This window comes from Sturnus vulgaris, chromosome 1 (assembly GCF_052056855.1).
Source record: "Sturnus vulgaris isolate bStuVul1 chromosome 1, bStuVul1.hap1, whole genome shotgun sequence".
NCBI classification, from domain to species: domain Eukaryota; kingdom Metazoa; phylum Chordata; class Aves; order Passeriformes; family Sturnidae; genus Sturnus; species Sturnus vulgaris.
This window is the reverse complement of record NC_142243.1, coordinates 104,261,201-104,283,843: the sequence shown is the minus strand read 5'-3', so window position 1 is coordinate 104,283,843 and position 22,643 is coordinate 104,261,201. Positions and strand designations below refer to the sequence as shown.

At 38.0% G+C, this 22,643-nt stretch overlaps 1 protein-coding gene across 5 annotated transcripts in view; it reads right to left on the bottom strand.

Annotated features, from left to right (window-relative positions):
* Positions 1 to 22,643, bottom strand: part of SPIRE1 (spire type actin nucleation factor 1) — a 126,745-nt gene that overhangs the window by 32,155 nt on the left and 71,947 nt on the right. For all 5 annotated transcript variants that reach the window (XM_088172921.1, XM_088172901.1, XM_088172916.1 and 2 more), the window contains exons 4-6: positions 17,945 to 18,070; positions 7,949 to 8,032; positions 6,300 to 6,464 (exon numbers count right to left, since the gene is read on the bottom strand). In XM_088172921.1, the coding sequence (XP_088029047.1) occupies positions 6,300 to 6,464; positions 7,949 to 8,032; positions 17,945 to 18,070 (375 nt within the window). The remainder of the gene's footprint in view (positions 1 to 6,299; positions 6,465 to 7,948; positions 8,033 to 17,944; positions 18,071 to 22,643) is intronic.

Here is a 22,643-nt window from a genome sequence, read left to right as displayed (position 1 = left end):
GCAAGCAAAAAAAGTACTTAGCAGCTTTTCAGCTTTGCTGATGGCAGCAAAATAACTCCAATTGCAGCAGCTTTAAGCAGCAGCATTTAGGATTTTGAAGTAATGAAATCAAACGTCAAGGCTGCAATTGTGTCTATGGGAGAAGTCTCCTTGCTGCAAAACACGTATTTCTGTAGAAGAGGGGCTGGGTGAGGGTTGTTTGCTTTTTTTGTTTGGTTTTCTCCAAAGACACAGACATTTAGATGTAAGACCATATACAAGACATCACAGGGAAGTCACCAATTCACTACATGTACAGAATTTAAAGAAGGCAATGGAAGTTTTCATATCATATGAAGAATGTATAAATTGAAAGCTGGGAATAAGTGTATGGATTTGCTTAAAAAAAAAACAGCTGTCAGGTTCAGTCTTCACAGAGCACAGTGCCCAAGTATGCTGTCAGGGATAAGAGATCATCCTATGTCATATATATCCTTCTGCTACCTCCTCTTACTACACAGTACCTGGCTATCAGCCCTGTCCTCCAATTTGACAGAAATTTCCATGACCCTGTATTGCTTAGACCAAGGATTCCATATTTCAGACTTCTTTTTTCTTTTTTAAGGATCAGGTGATTTTTTGTGGGTGTTTTTTTTTTTTTTTTTTTTTTTTTTTTTTTTGTTGGTGGGACTCTATTCATACAAACTCTGTAGCCAGAAAACCTATGTAAATACATGTATGTCTGGTTTGCCAAATAACATGCCTTTTGCTAACCAGAAGGACTGCTGCCATCACAAAAAGCAGTTTAAATGTCCATAAGGTCACCTGAATATGATCCCTAACTGAACTTCACCAATACCATGCAGCTTCCATACAAGCTCTGCTCACCTCAGGAATGCCCTGTGTCCAGGCTGAGGCTGAGTGCAGCCTCCTGGAGCAGACTCATCCCTTTCCCTCTAAGAACTTAGATGCAGAGTCCCTCCTGGGGAGCATTTAATTGCTTTCCCGAGGACTCTTTCTGGTGATATCCTACCCCAGACATGGTCCAAACTCTATTTGTTCCACCCTCCTTAGTTTCCTAAGAGTGAATTTCATGTTGCTTGGCAAAGAACACTAAGCTGCTAAACTCTGCAACATGCATCATCTTCTTAAAAATAGTGCAGAAAAATTAAAATGGAAAAGGTTTATACTAAACCATGATTTGACATTTCCTGATGAGGAGAATACTATTTTAAGGGATGTGATTGATTTCTTCTGTTCAAAGACTGAGCAGTTTTTTGAGGCCAGCATGCCCTGGAAGATTGTTAATGAAATGAGAAGTCTCTCTTCCCTGAGCTACTGTTCATCAGATGTCAAAGTTGATAGCTGAAGCTGAGAATTATTACCATCAGAACGGCCGTTTTGTAAACTGATAATCTCTGTTTGAGCCTTGGGGAACAACCCTCTGCATGACAATAACCAATAAATAATACATGGCTCTGAGCCTTTCACCTCAGGGCACTCTAGGCCCTGACTTAATGCCACCAGAGTATAATTAGTATCAGTATTACCATCTGATTGGAAAAAGAGAAATGTAGGATTTGCTTAAGTGATTTTCCACAGGATACATGGGGAGCTGGTGGCCCAGCAAAAGGATGTTCTGCAGCCAACAAGCCAAGAGCAAGAACATCAGTGGCAGAACCCACCTTCTCCTACTTGCTGCCCAAACAACATACTGACATGAAAGATACTGAAGGGAAAGTTTTATCTTCTCTCTCTGTTCAGACTAGATTTATTTATTTACTCAAACTGGCTTTCTCTGTAGTGAGCAACTTCAAATGCATCCTTTACTTAATTAAAATTCATGGCTCCTGATTAAAGTCTCAATCAGAGACATTGCACAGATGCACCCATAATACACAGGCTACAGGGGAAAAAACAACCAAGGAAAAATTTTAACTTTTTTTTCTCACCACATACCAGGCTGGCCCCAACTACAAACCAGTATTTGAATAAATACCTCAAAACACTGTAAAACTATCCTGTCTTCATGCTTGTAAAACAGCTTCTATACAGCAGTATGCATTAAAACTGGCAGTGTGAAGAATGCTTAACCAATTACTGTAAAAATCAAACATAAATGTAGAGATCTAAACACCTAATGCACAGAAAAAATAGCATGTCATTATCTACCAGCAACCTGTTAACATCACATTTTAATATATAAATATGGATTTGCAATTTAAAAAATAATGGAAAATGGTACTTAGTTACCTTTGGCTGAAGCCCAAAGCTTTAAAAGTGGTGATCCCAAACATGAAGTACATTGCTGATAACTTTCACAAAAAATAACATCACCTGTCATTGACACTCAATTACCTTAGCCATTTATTTGTCCTGCTATGAAAGGTGTCAGCAATAAGTAGGAGAGTGCTGTCTTTAAATAATAGTCAACAGGAAACTGATATTGTTTTGTACTACCTAGAAATTTTCATTTAAAAGGAAATTGCATGGACACTGACACAGAGGGGACACACTACATCATTTTCAGAATAGCTCATTATAAAGTTCAGTGGTGAATTAAATTACTGTAAGTAGGTATCTATTTACCATCTTGTTTTATGCAGACAGTAAAATATTTTAGTTAACATAGCTATTACACAGTATTTTGACACCCCACAGCAAGCTCAAGCAGCAATGTTCAAGAATGAAGTGCTCTGGTATTTCCCATCATGAGGCACTGCACTCACACTGCTGTTCCTGCACACCTATTGCAAAAACAAGTTTATGACAGCACATGGTAACCACAGTACTCACACAGAGCCTCTCCTCTGAATACCCCTAAAGCTCGATTAGGAATTGTAAAGCTCCCTGCTCTACCTAGGATAACTCCTACACTTTTGTAGAAACATGTGATGAAGGTATAATGAAAAGCACAGTTCCCCTGCTTCACAGGGGAACACAGTTCACCACAACCAAGTTAGACTCGTGTGTAAGGGAACAACAGACTCTACAATGTCCAGCTGGATAAAGTGGTCAAAGTCATTTGCACAGCAAAGCTCACATTCTCTATGTCCTGCTTGAAGCATATGAAATCATGCTTATGAAAATACTGTCCATGCACAGTTCTTACTGCAATTAATAAGATGCTAAATACTGCAAGGAAGTAAATTTTTAAAAAACCACCCCAAAACAAACAAAAAAAAAAACATGCTGAAGGATTCTCAATTAGGCATTGAAATTACTGGATATTTTTGATAATAATGGCTTCAACATGTAAGTTAAAATTCCCCTTCTGTATCATGGCCAAGCCAATACCATTGCATGACAGGTACTTGTAAAGAGCTCAAATATCACAAGAGTGCTTTTATCAACAAAGAGTGTAACTGTTATGTAACATAGTGCTGAGTTTGGATAGGGCATAAAAGTACCTGACAGGCAGGTATTAAGTAGGTAACACAAGAGATATCAGTTACTGTTCAATAAGCACTCCTCAAGAAATACAGTGAATGGTGCATATCTTGGAGGGGGATGGAGATGGATAGAAAGCAGAGCTAATTGTGAAGCACTCTAAAATTAAAAACTGCAGCTGAACACATACAAATAATAAAGAAAAATTAAGCCTGCAAGAGTAATTTAATTCTTAAATTTCTCCATTTCCAGATGTTGACTCTACCAGTGACCGCAGTCTTTAGCTTTTGTGGGAGTGGGTGCTCCATGGGTGAGGAAAGCTATTAAATCTCTCAAAGGTAGATATTTAAGTTTATAAAATTCCAGAATGAAAGCTATCTTGCTCCCACAGCAATTGCAGCAACGAGGACTCTTGCCTCAGGATAGAAAGATGACAAATCGGAAATTATTTTCAGATGTACTGAAATAGAAATGCCAACGTCACTGAAATGAATGAAACCAGTTATTTACCAAAAACTCAGAATCTGACATTTCACATATTCAAAACATTTTGAATATTTGCACTATAACAATGGGTGAGAACAGGAAGCTCCAGTTACTGCTGTCTGTTAGCACAACAGTCTGAAACACTAAAATATGGCCTAACAGGAACATCTGTTCCTTCTTTAATTTCTACTCAGAACACTGAGTAGTCAGTGGCAGATCAAGCTACTCTTTTAAACACAGCATCACATTGATAAAAAGAACAGTAAAGATTTCATGTTGCATTTCATTTACTTTAAAAAATTACTTACTACTTTGAAAATTTACTCAACCTCTTGGTATCATTAGTAGGATACATGTCCTCACAAGCTACCTAGTCTAAAACTACTACTCATAAATTTAAAGCAAAAATTACTTTTAATACAAATTTTGCTGAATGTACATTTTGAATGATAGAGAAACATAATCCATCTTTCCTAGACTGCCTTAAAATTCAGATTTGGGATCTTCATCCTTTTTTCCTCTTCTCAAGAACCACAAGGGTTTCCTCTGGTGGGAATCCATATAATCAGCTTCAACATGTGATAGCCAGTTAGAAGATGCTGTATCTATGCAATCTAACTAAACTTGTAATTCAGTGTAAATCCTTCAGGTTCCACATGTTCCATATCAAGCTGCACTCTTATTGAACGTGCTTTGCACAATCTTCAAGCAGACCCTGCAGCAGAATCCAAGTTACTGAGTTTAAGGTTTCCAGTAAGAAAGAAGTGATTTTTCTAACACAGTGTCATTAGCAGTTGTCAGACTAAGCCAGCAATTGCATCACAGACAGCCCTACAGGTACTGTACCTGCAGCTGATTGCAATCATATTTACTCCCAGAGTTCACTTTGGACAATCTATCTAGAAGACAAGATAGCAGGCCAAAAATAGATGCTTCCAGGGATTTTGTACAGAGTCTGGATAAGCAGAGCAGCAGCTGTGCCCCCAAGATGTACCACATAATGAAGGAAATCTCTTCTGAAGAGGCAGGAGCTTGCTTAGCAGCAGATGAATTAAAAGCTAGTCTGACAAAAGCAAAATTAGATGACCCAGGGGTTCCCATTCAAACAAAACTACTATTCTGATTGCCTACAGTAATTGAGGTCCTGAGGGGACTGGTCCTCTCTTGCAGAGGGTAGAAGGAACACTTAGCATAGTTCTCTGAATTGTTAGGGGAAAGACAGATAATATCATTACCTGAGTATGTATTTTACCCTATTGATTTAATATTTAAGCAACATCTGCAGCAGAAAATAAATACAATCGGATAGTCTAAATCCAGATCTCGATTAGGAAAGTATTTTCAGCTCAAACATTAAAAGCATTTATACTACACACATTCTGCCTCTCTCATCTGTCTCCCTCACCCCACACATTCTCCTCTGAATTTTTTTTTGTGGAATCACAGCTCTCTCACTGTATCTGTAAATGCATTTGAATACTGAATGTTCTAAGACAATGTTTCCATTGTAACTAATAACCAAGGTGAAGATAATTAAGTGTAAGGTATAAATATTGATAATGACCAAACACGTGCCTCTGACAAAGGGATTTACAATGTCCTACTAGGGACAAGACACCCTTTAGATCAGTTGCTAGATGATCAAGAAGAACATACTGTTATAAAAAATAAAACCAAAAGGATAGAAAGAACAGGGAGACACCAGTAAGTATCAAATGGGTTCTGATAGAAAGGGTGCTTCAAGTTGATTTTATAAGCACCTTTATGAGGATTTAGGGGGAGGAGACCCAAGAACATATCCAACTTGCTGTGGCATATTGTCTTGACTTGAAAGCAACAAGAGAATATGCTGAAAACAACTGAGCTCAACTTCTACAAATGGAAGATTTATTCCTTTTTTTTACATAGACTATTCCTTGAAAATTCATAATAGATCATGGTGATGTAAGTTTTCAAACACTGTGATAGGGGCAGTTTTCAACCACTGTAGGTTTTCCTTTCTCATCACAGTATCATTCATGGTAACACTTTACATGCTGGAACTCCAAAAACTATGCTGTAGCTCAAGATAAATGTACTTTCCAATCAGAAAAGTCTACAACAATCTGTCAGTGGAAACCATGACAGGACTTCTGAGATGACTCTTAAAGTTATCACAAACCCCACACAAGTGATTTGCTCAAGCTTATGATAGGTAGGCATGTCTTTCAGAATTTTAAATGCCTGCCACATGGAAAACAAAGTAAACTACATGTGTTAGTTTCATGCTCTCTCCCTCAATGCACTGCACAAATTTATGATGCCATATAAACCCCATGAACATTAGTATCTATATGAAATAATAATTTCAAGATTCTCACAAGAAAAAAAGAAGACAAAAAGAAGATTAAAATAGGAAAATAACATTTCAGATTTGACAAACTCCAGTTATCCTCTAGACTTACCATGACCTTCCTTAAGGTATAGCGTTTGGATCTAATATCATCCATCAGCATCTCATAGGGTGTGAGCTGATATTCTATGGGGAGTGGGTTGTACTGACGCTCCTGAACTTTCTTAAGTTTAACACCATTCCGTAAATCTCTCATCACCTGCACCCAAAAACGGGCCTGAAGACAAAAGAGACAGAAATTTTACTTCATACCTTACATCACATAAACCAAAGTTTCTTTCCAGTACACCCCCAAATTTTTACAGATCTACTATTTTATTTTTAGCACATCAACCAAATTCCATTTTATTCTATATAAACTTATTTATAACACTCGTGAATATAACAAAACTTTGTTGCAACTCAGCAGGACTGCTGGGTGTCACATACAGTACAGAAAGAGGATCTGAAATTCTTATACCTCACATCTAAATTCCCAATTCATGTATACTGCAAGCACATAATGAAAGTTTTTACACTTATAGTTAAAACTATGTGAATTAAAACATTGTTTGAATCTGAAACATTTCTACCCAGGACTCTCCTGTAAAATTTCCCCAAAAGTTGTTCTTCAAATAGAAATTTTGGAATGGACTCCCAAGTCCTAAGGTCTTGCAATAGAGAAACTCAACTCCTTTTGCTCTGCCTGTACAGCACCATGCACTAACACCTCTGTCTCATTTTCTGTGAAGCAAAATGGCTGGAGAGAAGAAAGAACAGGGGGTGGATAGAAGATTGAGAAATTAAAATCAAGTACTTTTTAAGAACCTCGTAATATTTCTCCATGAACTGGCAAGAACAGTACCTAGAAAAGAAATTATGTTACTTCCTGCTTAAGAGTTTCCCTGCAGCCTTTTTCTTTTATCACTGGAAAAATTCAGCCGGTGGCTCTGTTTACTGCCTGACTGCCCCTCTGAAGGGCAGTCAGCATAGTACCTGTCTAAATGCCCAGTCTTTAAACTGCAAAAGCTTTTCCATAAAAACAGCCTAAGGAAAAATATTGCTTGGATACTTGCATTCTTTCATCTGTCTGCAAAGGAAAGTTGAGACTTCATTTAGTTCTAACTTGTAGTGGGTTACTATTAATTCATATATGAAAAAAACCCAGAGACTGATTTGAACACAGTATCATAGAATGCTTTGGGTAGAAAATACCTTGAAACTCATCTAGTTCCAACCGCCCTTCACTGGGCAGGGACATCTTTCACTGGACTAGGTTGCTTAAACCTGTTCCTGTGCCTCACCACTCTCATTGTAAAGAATTTTTCCTAATATCCAATCTAAATCTCAGTTTAAAGCCATTCCATCTTGTCCTGTCACTAAATGTCCTTATAAAAAGTCCCTCTCCATCTCTCTCACAGGCTTCCTTTAGGTACTGGAAGGTGCTCTATGGTCCCCCTGGAGCATTCTCTTCTGCAGGCTGAACAACCCCAGCTCCATCAGCCTGTTTCCATGGGAGAGGTGCTTCAGCCCTCTGAGCATCTTTTTGGCCTCCTCTGGACTCACTACAACAGGTCCACATCCTTCTTATATTGGGAGCTGCACAGATGGACACTATTTCAGGTGGGATCTCATGAGGGCAGAGGTAACAATGCCTGTTAAACTTTACTAAAAAAAATAAACTACTAGTAGTGATGCTGAATCATGATTCTATTGTCTTACCCAGTCAGCATTTTTCAGTTCATCAAGATCCGTGCTGGATTCATCACTTGCCTCTTTGTCCATTTCCTGAATCTTCTTCAGGTTCTGCCAATGAAAAGGAAATGAGTCAATAAATGAACAGTTGCATTAACTTTCAAGTAAAACTGAAGCTTAATTTTTAGTACCTTGTATCATATGGTTTGGGTATTCTACTGAATATTTTATGACTTGAATAGCAGTACTGTAAAAGTAACTTGAAACACTATTTGAATATATTTCTCTTCCTTGGAAAGCTAACCTTAAATGCTGGGAACAAATGTTAAGTTTTGAGTATGAAAGTACTTCAGATATGCTGGAGGAAAAACTAGACATTGAAATGTTTATACCCCTAAGTGTTTATATGCATAGAATAAAAACCTTAACCAGGTCTGCTAAGCTACAACACAGAAAATATTACCAGCTTGATAAGGATCCATTCATACCAAAATTAATGTTTGTTGAATTCAAGGCAGCTCATTTTTGTAGATGGAGAAATAAACTATGAGAAACACTGAATAGTGATAGAATTGCATATATATATATTACAATTAATTAGTCTGTATAACATGGGTGTAGATTCTGAAATATCCATAATAAAATCATGTAAGGAAGAGAAACAGATCTTTCAAAGATGAAAACTGCTACTTATGAACAAGATTAGGTCATGCAAATATGGAAAAGATGGTGTGCAAAGGGACAAAAAAAAAGCTTTCATATCAACAGGAATATGAAAAACAATTAAAAGTTACAGCAGATCAAAGAACAGGCAAGCTTGAACACAGAAGGCTGTGGCTTTACACGAATTTTCTTATATGCATCAACACCGGTATATTCAAATGACTTTTTTGTTTGTTTGTTTACTTCTGTATTGCAATATTTTGGAATCAGCAATGCAAGCAATTTCTCAGTAATCTACTTCACTTTTACAGTGAGTTTTCCAGGAAATCTTTAACAATATTTAATTTGATCTGTTTTCTAAGTGCTCACTAATACATCTGAAATAGATATTTAGCTTCTCTGCTAACTACTTTTTTTATTTTCTGAGACTAAAGCAACAGGTCAGAGATCTGACAGACATATCTACCAAAAGTATTTCTATCTTTTAAGCACTTAAGACCTTCGTTTAATGGAATTAAACAATCAGTCTCAATTCAGCTTCTGAGCTTTCCAGAAAAAATAAAAATAAGCATACTCTTTAAAACTTTTTTTTCCCTGGAAGCAGTTCCTAAACTGCCAACATTTCAGTGGAAGAAATGGAAGCACTGGAAGAATACTTAACTTGCACATTCAAAAGTGCAAGCATCTACCAAACCTGGCTGCAGAGATAGGACATATGAGTCAGCTACCACAGAGGTTTTGGAAAGAGACCAGATGGGTTCTTTATTGTCTTATTTATATGAGTAACACAATTGCTTTAGTATCAAAGAAGAAATACTACCATTGCCCTATCAAAATAAAATACATAATTTACAAGAAGACTCCAAAAAAGCATAAATCACCCACACTAACAAAAGCAGATACATCATGGGACAATGTGGGAACATTTTAGCATGACTTGCAGCATCACAACAGGATACCCAAAGGGGAAAGAATGGCTTTATGGAAACTTCTGCTGGTCCTGGTGCTGCAGCCAGCCTGACACTTACAGCCAATTGCCCTATCCAAGGGAAAAACAGAAAAATTGAAAGAATGGCTAACATAAAGGCCTTGCTTATGTGCATTGTGCTATCCAGAGCTGCTTCTTTTCTGTATCATACAGTACCGTATAAACAGTATACAGTACCTATAAACTGTAAATTACTTTCTTTCTTGCAAACTGCTAGCATCTACTGGTAAACCGCAAAATATTACACCTGATAGTTTTTCCTTTATCTCTTTGTAATCAAAACGATAACTTCAGGAAACGGGCTCACAATGTGAGATCTGCTCCTCCTTCCCATACTGGAATGTACACTTTAATTTTTTTTTAAATTAACATGTTCCAGCTGCTTAACCTATACTTCAGTATTCAACATGACTGGTGACAATCACCCATCTCAGCAACCGTGTTCCCTACCATACGGTTTACGGGGTTGGTTTATGCCCAAAGGCTGATGCTTATGACTGACATAAATATTTCATGAAGCTGGAAGAGATTACAACCTGTTTTTCTTAACAGCTGAAAATCAGGAGGGATAAAAAACCCACCCTGAGCAGCTGAAAGATCTTCCAAATAAGGCAACCATCTAATTAGTTTCTCTGGAACATAGCTAGAGGGGCAGTTCCTACCCAAGAAAGCACAGGTGTAAGTGATGGTGGCTACCATGCACCAGAGAGCTGCAGGAGCAAAACCTGCCAGCCAAGAGATGAAGTGTCTCCAAGTGCAGTTTTATGATACAAATGAGCTGGTATAAACACAGGCTGCTGCCAAAGCTGGGCTTCTTTTAATCCCTATCCCTGTGCTGAGTGCTTGGCTGTGGCCCTGGTACCACAGGCACCTATTTTATAGGAATAGTTCATTCCCTTCCCTTCCCTGGCACCTGGCTCTGGCACTTAAATGCTGCTCACCATGCAATTATTGGACAAGAGTAGAAGATAAAGAAACTTCCATCTTTACAGAACTAACAAAGCTTTGGAAGAAACCAGCAAGCACTCTATGCTTGCAGGAAGTGTTTAGGAAGGCTTCTATAACTCTTCTACACCTGTCAGGTGCTGCTTGGGAAGGAATAAATTCACTGTGATAAATGATTATGTTTAAACTTGTAGACTAAATGGAACATTAGGGTTTCCCTCCAGCATCCCCAGCCAGCATCAGTGGGTTTCTGCCTCTGTTTCAACTGTAAATTATAGAAACCAATACACTTAAAATACAATAGACCCTTTGTCAGAATTCAACTGTGGTCCAAAACCTGCAAATAACCTCAGCTGCTTCTGGTGTAGCCACTTGCACTTACCCTTGGGACAATGGCTTAAGAAAAGCTATTACAGTATAATAAATACATGGCCTAAATGGATTTCCATTTCAGAAAGCAGAAAAATCTTAAAAGGGTTTTTCTAAATGATCCCAGAACCTCAGACCCAATTCACCCATTACAGCCTGCGCATTTGTTCAGGCAAAAAGCGTTGGACGTGTAGGAAATTACTGTTTCAAGAGCTTTAGCACTTTTTTTAAACCTTTACAGCAATTGATCATTTTTTAGAAGACTGCATTTTGTGACAAAAGCTAGTAATAAAAATATCAAACGTCTTCAAACCTCTTGCTGTACTATTAAAAGCAGGGCCTTGATTTGCTGCTGCTGTGTGCCCCACATTTGAGATGTGCTCTTCTGTGCTCAGTGACAGATGGGATTTATATAAGACTCTTGTCAGCACAGTGTCAAAGACTCTCTTCCATAAAATGCTTTCTAAAACATGATGCTTTAATGTGGTATTCTAGGGAATCCAGACCTGGACCTAGACTTTCACCGATTGCAGATCACAGTCTACTGCAGTTCCCAGTTTATAGTTTTAATTAGGAGTCACTTGTTCACTGATTAAATTGATTCTTACACTGCTATCTGTGAAACTAATAAAACATTCTGGCACATCTAGGGTCAATTTTAAGATACACAACATGCATATATAGGAAAAACTTTATACACATCCAGCTATTCAACATCAGTTTAAATTTCAAGGGCTTAGGCAGCAGCATTACTCTAGGTCCTTGAAAAGACCCCAAACTAATTTAATTCAAACTGGGAACAAGATCAGCTAAATCAGTTCCTGAAAACCTGAAGCTGATAGCAGACGAAGTTCTTCATGTATAGAGGTATGGGCTGATGCACTTTGCTCAGCTCTGAAGAGGGCAATAGTCACCATGCTGCTCAACATGACTGTGTAAGAGGCAAAAAAACCCAAACCAAGGGCACGTAACACTGATTGAGTGACAGTGTCTGCACCACTTAAGAAAATAAAACCAAACTCTCCCCTGCCCAACACAAACCAGCAGCATTTTCCTTACATTGAGAGATCAAACTGATCATGATGGAGCTGCAAGCCTGACAATAACACAGCTGCAAAAGTGGAGTCACTGAAGATTTGGAAGTGTAGGCAAAAGTGAAGTTAGGAACTGAAAAGTTTGTGAACTAATTAATTTCTCCAGCTGTGCTCTCTGAAAGTCCAAGCAGCAGACTATTTGACAACTTTTACAGTCACAAGACTTTTGAGAGTAACTGGACTAATGACTCTATTTCCAAAATAAGTTAGCCATTAACATTGTTGAGGTACCTATTAACTACCTCCATTATCATATTTTGTACAAATAATACAGCAGTATAGCCACCTGACTTTTTTCATTAGCTCCTTTCCAACTGAATCTTTGTGTGGCATGAAACTAGGAAAAAAAGAAAGGAACAATTTCATTTCTACCCATGTACTTAATTAGAATTTGTATGTTTACATTTCATGCAGATCAGATTGAAATATATCCAGGCAGACTGAAAGAATTATGTTTTTACATCAGAAAGGAAGAAAATGAAAGGCAACATGTTTTAAAAGAACAGTACAAAGATGACAGATTGGGAGCTTTCTCTATGTTCTACCAAAAGCCTAATTACAAGGCCCGCTGTGGATAATGAAATTATGGATGAGTTTTTGATGAGCATGGATTTTCACTGCAATTAGAGATGTAGGCAATTATAAAAATATACAAAGTCTTAATTAGTTTTGGAAGGAATATTAATTTTGATGCTCTAGGGTGTATATCAATCTCTAAAACTTTTTGAGATGTAAGTCAAACCTACAGCAACAGATCTGCCTACTGGACCCTTATCTCATATTCTGTGCTGGCCAGCATCACATGATGTTTTTTAGTAGCACCTGTGCCAGTCGAGGAGTTTATCACCCACAGGTTTACATCCCACATGCCAGTATCACCTTTATTGGTACCACTCACAGAGTCACAAAGTGTTTGAGGGTGGAAGGGAGCTCTGGCAGTCAGCTGGTCCAACGCCCCTGCTAAAGCAGGGCCACCCAGAGCCAGTTGTTCAGCATCTTGTCCAGGCAGCTTTTGAATACCTCCAAGAACAGAGAATCCACAGCCTCCCCAGAAAACCTTTGTCAGTCTCAGTCACCCTCACAGTAAAAACAGTATTTCTGGCTGTTCAGAGGAACCTTCTGTGTTTTAGTTTGTGTCTACTGCCTACAGTCCTGTCACGGGGCACCATTGGAAAGAGCCTGATGCTGTCCTCTTCACATTTCCCCTCAGGTATTTGGAGACATTGATGAGATCCCCCTGAGCCTTCTCATTTCCAGACTGAACAGCCCAGGGTCTCTCTGCTTTTCCTCACAGGAGAAATGTTTCAGTTCTTCATCATATTCCTGGCCCTTCCCTGGACTCTCTCCATTATGTCAATGTCTCTCCTGCACTGGGGAGCCCAGGACTGGACCCAGCACTCCAGCTGTGGCCTCACCAGTGCTGAGCAGAGGTGAAGGAACACCTCCCTCAACCTGCTGGCAATATTCCTCCTAATGCAGCCTGGCACACCATAAGGCTTCTTTGCAGCAAGGGCACATTGGTGGCTCGCTCAGCCATGAAGTGCACATGGAACACTAACTCCAGAAGAAGGCAAGACCAGGCAGTAACAGGGAGCAAGAGGAGGACTAGGGCAGATATCCCTTCAAAAAAGTAGGTTCACAATGTGGATACAAGCCTGGTGAATCCCCTGCCTGATCCAGAGCACCAATATTGCATTCCTTTGCTTGCATAGTTTCTCCCTGTCTCTCTCAGTCACACTCGATGCCATTTCTGAGCATTTTCTGAGACACTTCACAGCAGGAACATTTGCTTTATCTCATGCACATCACTTACTTCTGCCTACAGTTCTGTCTATGGCCAGATGCCACCAAAGGTTATGTCAATGACTTTTGGACGATCCTGAAAAAGATGAATCTTTTCTTTTACAGGGGTTAATTTTTAGCAGATATTCAAACTGCCTTGTCCCCTGCCATACATGTGTGCATTTCCTTCACCTTGTGGACCATTGCCCCCCCAAAACATCTTGAAACAAAACAAAACAAAACAAAATAAAACAAAACAAAAAAAAAAGAGAGAGAGAGAATCCCTTTCTGTGGGATTTTCTTATTGCAATTTTGAAAGCTCACTTTTTGACATGAAAAGCAAGCTGTACTCTATCTTTAACATCAGCTGTAAAAGCTTAAATAGCAGGTGACAAGAATTAGGAACTCTTGGCCCATCAGAAGACCACTCCTGGATAGCAGCAGATGGTACCCAGGGTGGGTCTGCAGCAAGAGCACCTTTCACAGAGCCTAAGGAGCATGCAGGTGCTGCCAGCAAGCTGAAAAACACCCAGTAAACTTGCTAAAAAAACTTCACCTTGCAAAAAGAAAATTTTTAGTTGTATACTTTTAAAAACTATTTCATTAGCACTGTGACATCTTTCTCAACTCGGTCCATCCTGCGCATCCACTCTATGAAACATTTCACACTTTTCAAGAATGGAAGCATCATCTCCCGTCTGCAAGTCAATTTTATGGCTGACCTTTCATACACAGGGAATCAGGAAATAATCATATGGCATCAATTATGTGACAAAGTGCCTTAGACATTCTATTTGACATCCATTGAGATAATCTGAACAGTTCACTCATAACTTCATCATCTCTGATTAATACACTCAGCCAAATTCATATCAGTACAACCCTTTGTGAATCTATGCTCTATTTATTATATGACAGATGATGACTTGGGAACACGTGACTCCTCAGAATACACCAGTATTAAAACATATTACAACCTATAGACCTATCCCTCCTACCTACCAATCTATCCCTCTTGAAATCCTGGACTTTCAAAGTTTTTATAGGGCCAAATTGAAAACAGCATCATGGCAATATTTTTCCCTGATTCTTTCACAGTTTATTTCCCATCTAAACCTGTTCTAGGCTGCAGCATAATATAGGTCAGATTTAGTTCATTCCATGCATGTGAATTTTTACAAATAAAAATTCTTCCTCTTCCACTACAGTGAAGCTGCCTATTTAAGCATTTATTGACCAAAAAATATGAACATCATATACCTGGGAATTAGATACTCAGGCGCCATTCAGTGGCCCTAGAAGAAATCCAAGTAATTGCAAAGTAATTTTTATCCATAGGAAAGTTATTTTAAATAATTTCAGAGGATTCTTTCCCCTTTTTGGTGTTTTTAATTTCATTTTGATCTCACATCTACAACTGCATCTAGGTCTGAGAGAATCTAAAGGAAGACCTCCAAATTAGGCTGTCATTTTTTGAAACAAACTAACAATTAAAAATTCCTGGCATCTTTAGTGTCAAACCCACAATATTACACAGTGTAATTTTTTTTTTAAATTGGAACTTATGTATGTAAATTGATTATTTTCCCCCAGTTCTCTGCCAATGCAATCACCAAAAATCCATGACAACAAAATTTCCTTACTGAAGAACTGAGTGTTTCTCTCTTTCATACCCATTTACTTATAAGACAACAACAAAAGGAAAAGAAAAATGGAATTTACTAGGAGAAGATTTAACTGTACTCCTCATGACTTAAGATTCTGCTATATATTTGCAAGACAGAAGAGCATGTAAACAATAGCACAGCTTTTACTGGCACAAACCTAACATGATCATATGATCCTTGCTTGCCTCAAGTATAAACTATAAAGGTCATTTTGAAATGGTGCAACAAGATTTACAGCATTCCACCTCATATTTTCTTCATACCTATTTTTTATTTTGTACACTGTTTTATTTTCAAAATTAAATACCTTCCAAATCTATAGTTAGATAAAAGCTACAACCAAGGATCAAGCACATCATAAATCCAAAGTATTCAGGTTCCAAAAGATGCTTCCAAGATAATTTTCCTGGTAAATTTCTTACATGCTTACTGGGCTGAGGGACTGATCCAGAAATCAAAAACGAAATCAAAAGGTCAAAATTCTGGCCCTGGTTAGATACAGCAATAAAAGTCTTACTGATTCAGTAGGGCCAAAATTCCATCCACATGGATGGAATTTCCTTTGACCTAAATGTGCTTTGAATCAATGCCTAATAGTCTGTGAGAGGCAAATGGTTTCTTTCATTTGGGATTAACTCATAGTATTCTCTATGGTCTGATCAGATGTTGTTGGGTTTTTATGCCCAATGATAAGGTGATTAAATAATTTGCAAATTCAAAATGCCTTTCCACTTTTTAAAATAATTTAAAAAATATTATTGTTAAGACAATATTTTAAATGGTTATAGCCCACAATATTTGATTTTGACATTGACAACAAAGATGCCCTATTACTTCTCACTGTGGCCAAGGTGTTTGAGAACTATTGGAAATATAATTCCTCTCTGAGCAGAAAGAAGAACTCTGAAGAGTATTCTCTTTGAGCCTCAAAGTGGATTTTGCAACAGCTCTTGAGTAAGGTGTTTCCAACACGGGTCCCTCAGTTAATATATCCAATAGTTAAAAGCCAAGATGTGAAATTAATGATGTCAGGGTTTAGAAGACAGCTTTAGCATGGAGATCTTGTATCCTGACTGCTCCCTGTATCAGAGGCACTGGATGCAGATGTCCCATAACACAAGCACTTAGAAAACAAGTGGCTCTTTAGCCATGCTGACATTGTAAAAATTATCTTTGTATGACACTGCTTCAGTTTAAAAATTGCTTTCAGTTTGAATAGGACTGGAGAAGTGGAAATTATATGTGATCCTGTGCAGCAGGAAAACACCTCATAAGGTTTCTCCCTCTCAGATGATGCATCTCACTCAGGAAGGAAAGAGCAGCTGCCCCTTATATCTCTGACTCGTTTGCATCTTCCACCATCAGCGGGATAAAAGCTCTCTTGTGCTGCTCTGAGGCTCATCTGACCCTTTAATGAGCTGATTCAGCTCATTAACCTGACTAGGAGTCACTCCTTTATTTTTTGTTTTGCTTGATATTTACTGCATTTGTTCCCTAGAACCAGAAGAAGGAAAGCTGTGGGAGTACGTGTGAGTGGGTGGAACAGCTCTGCCTTTTCAGCACCAAAATTTTTAGGTCAGTCTGTAAAATCTTATCCTGCTTTTCAAAGGTACTGTAGATCTTGACTTACAAAAGAAAAGAAAATCCTTCAGGGATTTATTAAGAAAAAAAAAATTATGAAAGCATTACTACTTGACAAGCTTGCTGTGGTGAAGAAACCAGATTTGAGAAATCAGTTTCCCTTTCTGCCCTTCCCTTCAGCCACCAGTTTTCCAATGTTACCAGCACACCCAGACTGTTTTAACACAATTGTTCACAAGGCCACTCTGCAGGCCAGATCACTGAAACTATCTGTAGTAAGTATCATCCTTAAAATCACTCTTCAGCGAGACCCGTTAATTGCAATGGTTCACAGGATGGCCTTTCAGCCAACAATAACAGCCAAACAGGCAATGAACATAAGCATTGTGACCTGAAGGGGAAATTTTTTCTATTTTTAAAGTTGGCTCTGCTGTGAAACCAATGTGACAGACAACAAACCAATCATACAGCAAAAGTAAGAGAAGCTGATAACTGGGGACAAAATATGAGCAAGAAGAATCTCAGATAATTCTCAGCAAAGAATTCCCTCATGGGAAGGAGCTGAGGAAGAATAGGCAAAGCTCTGATACCTCATAACATCCCCGAAACACCAGAGAAGAGTTTAGAATCAAATACATTGCATACACACATGCAGGAATGGCTACATGTATTCAGTATGTTACCCTCCAAGAAAATCCTATGTTTTACTTCCCAATAGACTAGTCAGAATTAATAACAAATTCTGAGGAATGTAAATGGTTACAGGCCAAAATAAAAAAAAAACACCTCAGCTGAAGAAGTGTACTCCCTGAAAACTACAGATCATCTCCTCAAGCATCTGACATTTTCTAATCGCTGGGTACAGAAGCGATTTTGTAAGCCAAATTCACATGGAGATGAGCTCAAAAGCAAAAAACCTTCTCAGACTGCTTACCTCTTTTGCACTTTTAATTTTGGCCAGGAAAGTGTAGAGCTCCATTGTTTCAGCAAACAGAGCCCGACACACTGCTTGGTAGTGGTTGGGTGCCTCTGATCGGGTTGGCAGGTGGGCAGCACACAGCTAGGGAGAAAAACAAATAAATAACAAAGGGTCAAAACAGTGTCTCATTGCTTTATGAGATAACATGTAGGTGAATGAAACCAAATACCAAGGGCACAAGCATCTGTGAGACATTTCAGTTTAGTCAGGAATTGGGGTGTATTTTCTTAATCTTCTGTTCCTATTTGTTTCATGAGAAGAGTACTATAGGAAAGGTAAGGGAACTGGTAGACCATGTTCTGGAAAACCAAGACACCTTTTCATAACAAAAAAAAATGGGGGACAACATAATTCAATATAATTGTCGTAATTGTGAAAACAAGCCATCTTGCAGTAGCAAATTTTGGGAAAATATACCTAATTCAAACCAGCTTTAACAGTAAGTGTTAAGAATTCCTATGAACGTGGAAGAGAACTGTATCCCTACCAGTTTTTGAAAGGATGGAAGGTGAAGCAAGGAAAAAAGTACAGTGAAGTCATCAAGCTGAAACTGAACAGATTTATTTCAAGCAGCACAAAGATTTTAAAAGTCGATGAGATCAATGGAAGCACAGGCTTATTGCTTTAACTCAGACATTCATGAACATTTCCAAACATAGGCATAGCTAATGCAAAGGAACCCTACAGGTGTTTCCATATAGGCTAAACTTGCATAACTCTGAAAGCCTACTCAAATCACTAATACTTATTCACAATTACTGATGAACAGTCAGTCTAGCGCTGTTTTTAGAGTAAAACATGCAGCTCCCGTTTACACCAAGAGAAGTTTCACTGAAACCAGCCTTTACATTTCAAACTGAGAACCTGAATGGTTTGAGTGACATCCAGCTTCATGAACATATCATATTCATGGAAATATTGGCTGAAAAGAGACAGAATAAAATAACATCTGTAATTTGTTTCCTAAACACTTTTAAATTTAAAAAATTCCAAAGCTGAAACTTGAGTATTCATATCACGTGTCATACTGGTGTAGATGTAAAAATAAAACCAAGTCTTAATCAAGGCCTTAAAATTGGTCCTGTTTCTGCAGTTTTTTAGTAATTATTTTTAATATATATAGCTACATTCAGATCTCCAGAACTAAAGCTTGAGACAAAAGCCTCTTTAGCAGAAGAGCCCTTAATTAGCCTGGTGGCATACTTGTCTAAATCTCTCCTGTTATTACAGTGAACACTGTGGTAACAAGGGGCACGATGCACGTAGAGCTCAGGCTGCTTTTCCATATTGCTCTCCATTTGATTTAAATCCATAGTGCCACTAAAAGGTATGGTCCTGTGGCCTCCAGCTGTACAAATCCACAGATACCCTTATGCTGGCACGGGAGTTTGTGCCCTAACTCTGACAGGATTACTCACCCAGACAAAAATTAACAACGTGAAGGAAGTGGAGCAGGAGACAATTACTCTTTATGGCATGGACACACTCACAGAAGTGAAAGCAAAAAGGAGCAAGGAGAATGTGCTGCCAGGGTGGGAAAAGGGAGGAAGGGCTGAACAATTGTGTTTGGGCACAGTCAGATTTAGACTGCCTCGATCTCATTGACAAGTTGCTCTCTGAGGCCATAGGCCCCTTGCTATCTTTTATTTCTTCCCATTAGAATAACAATACAGAGCTCAGTGGTCAGATTTGGTCAACTCCTTTGACAAACTTTTACAAGCACAATTTGGACTCCTGCAACACCCTGTTCTGATCATGTACCCCTATGTATTTATCTTTTTTACTTGTAAAAAAGAGTATACATACAGAAAGTTTACATATACGTGTGTGTATATTTTCATTCCTTTCTATATATTTTCCTTCCATATAGGAAATGCAAGGCAGCCATGTTCATGAAATTGCCCTTGATCTCTACACTTCAAATTTTATGCTGTTTTACAGTGGATGGCCAAAATTTTCTTAGACTCTTCAAACTTATTTCTGGATAATCACAAGGACAGAGTTGACATGTCTTCCTTTTTCTCCCAATCCCCCCACTCCCCCTGCTTTTTTTCCTCCTATTTTTCTCCTTTTCTTTTTTTTTTTAACAAATCGGATCATCTCCTTTGCAGATAAAGGGAGAAAAATCAAAACAGATGCATGCTTAATGTGTGCCATAATGATAACATATACAAAAAATATAGAATCTACTGAACATTTCCCTTAATGAAAATATTAGAACATTAGACCAGTTCTGTGTACGGCTGTGTTCCTCTTCTCAATAATGAATCATGTCCTTACTTGCCTTACTATGTTTTCATTTTCTGGTTATTAATTATAGCACAGATAAAAGAGTTTCATTCTAAAATACACTACTTACAAGAATAAAAATAATAGCAACAGCAATTTTGAAAAAAGTCATAAAATGGTGTAAGTCTTCATAGCTGAGAATAAAATTTTATTATTATACAGACTGCACACAGGTTTTTAAGAATCTTTTCTTTATTCAGAGGCATGCTAATTAGAAACAATTTGCATCAAATATTGAGAAAGTTAATGAAATGCAGCAGTGACAAGCTCAAGCAGAGAATGGTTGTAATATTGATTCTATTACTGAACACAAAGTAAAGAAAAAAAAAAGGAGCCTCCTGCTGAACTTAAGTTACAAAAGCAATCACCTAAAACCTGACCATTTGCTTTGCAAACATTAGGCTGCAGGTATTAAAAGAGGGCCAGCAGCTCCTACTAACTTTACTAACTTTCATGTTCTGAGAAATCAGTCTCTGAGTGATCTTATATTATGTGAAGATGTATTACATAATAAAACTCCTTGTGGTAATATTCAGTCAAACGACTCAACATTAATTTTTTGGATTAGGGAAGGTAAGCCTGAAGAAAAAGGAAAATGTAAATAGGACAGGCTGATTTTTTTCCTCCTTCATTGTAATATATTGTACTTGCACATTGGTTCAGAATGCCTGACAAGCTGTAACTTCTGCATGAAAAAATACCACAAAATCTAGGCAGGCAAGGCAAATCGAGTATGAAATGTCACTTCTAGCCTGAGTTCAGCATCTTTATCCACTTTAAAAAATTTAAAATCTTAAGGTTTATGGTAGTAGTCTTTGAAAATCTATTTTACTGTAACACATAACAAAAATCCCAGTCAGTATGTTTTAATAACTGAGATATGAAAGGACAGGCACCTAATAAACTCTTCCTCTTACCATGTCATAGTGGTAGTAGTGCAAGAAGGATTAAGATCATATATTCAGTCTTTTCCAGTCATTTTGAGGTTGTATGCTTATTCTGACACTTGCCTTTTCATCCCTCATGATACAACTTAAAACTACCCTAAAGGGGAATGAACTCGAACAGTGCCCAGAGCTTAATACAAGGGCTGTTTGTTCTGCTTCCAAGAAGTCTCAAAAAGTATGGCTCAAAACAGATTATGTGGTCTTTGCAAACTGGTGAGATAATAAAAATATTAACAACTACTGAAACATTAACTAGTCTGTAAATATTTCCATTTGCAGTCATTGTGAAGAGCTGGGATTTCTGAGTTTTTTTCTAGCTGAGCCTATGCAAAACCCCAGCTTGACCCAAAGCATTCAATCTTTGCTTGATCACTAAGAAGATTAGAGGCTGTTTCCATCCACATTCAGGGTTCACAGGAAAAAAAGGCATTATGTAAATATCATAGCCTTGCCAGCTCCTCCAACTTCATCTTTAGTTGACTAGGAAACAGGGTGCACCAAGCCAAAGCAGTGCTAACAGGAATCACAATTTAACCATCTGAAGAGATCAAACAGCATTTCTTGCATTTGTTTGAATATATGCCAGCAAGGCCTCCATAAAGTTACAAAAAATACAACTGACTCAACCACTAAAATGCAGCTAAGTTTTGCAAAATAGTTTTGGCTAGATATATACTGGGAGCTTCATCAAAACACCTGGGCTGCTGGAATTAAGATTTCAGAAGACAAAAAGCATTTCCACTTGTAATTATCTTGGGCACAGGGCTGGTATGAATGTACCACAAAGACGAAAAGGATTTCTTTTTCCCATGGGCCACAAAGACAGGCCATTGATATTATGCAAAACATATTACCAGCCTGAAAATGCCAGGCTTGTTAAGTGTTTTGAAAGCCTTGGAGTATTAACAAAGACTTAAAAGATGTACTTTTTCTTAAGCAACAAGAAGAAATTACTTTAACCAACAGATCATTGAACATGCAAGTGTCCTAGGTATTTGCCTCATCCTTTGCAGTATGGTCACAAAATAAAACTCAGCTTGAAATGCCTTTTCAAGTCAAGGCTATTTTCTGAAAGATTTTATCTCCATGAAGATAAACTAGAGTTTATGATTAGGCTCTTGTTTTCATATATATCCTTCTTCCTATGAATGTAAAGGAGCCACATGCCTTACCAGAGAAATCTTACCAAGACACTACATTTGTAAATGTACTTATATATTTATACTTAAATATGTATACTTTACAGCATATTCGCAAAACTCAACCAAACATTCTGCTTTGCTTTATTATCCAGAATAATGCTGAGAGATGGGCTGTTCACAGGAATAAGTGTTTTGTCACGAGTTTGTAAGATGTTTCTGCCTGCTAGGACCACCCCTGTGTGTAGTACCCACAACTTAGGCACAGTACGAGTTTTG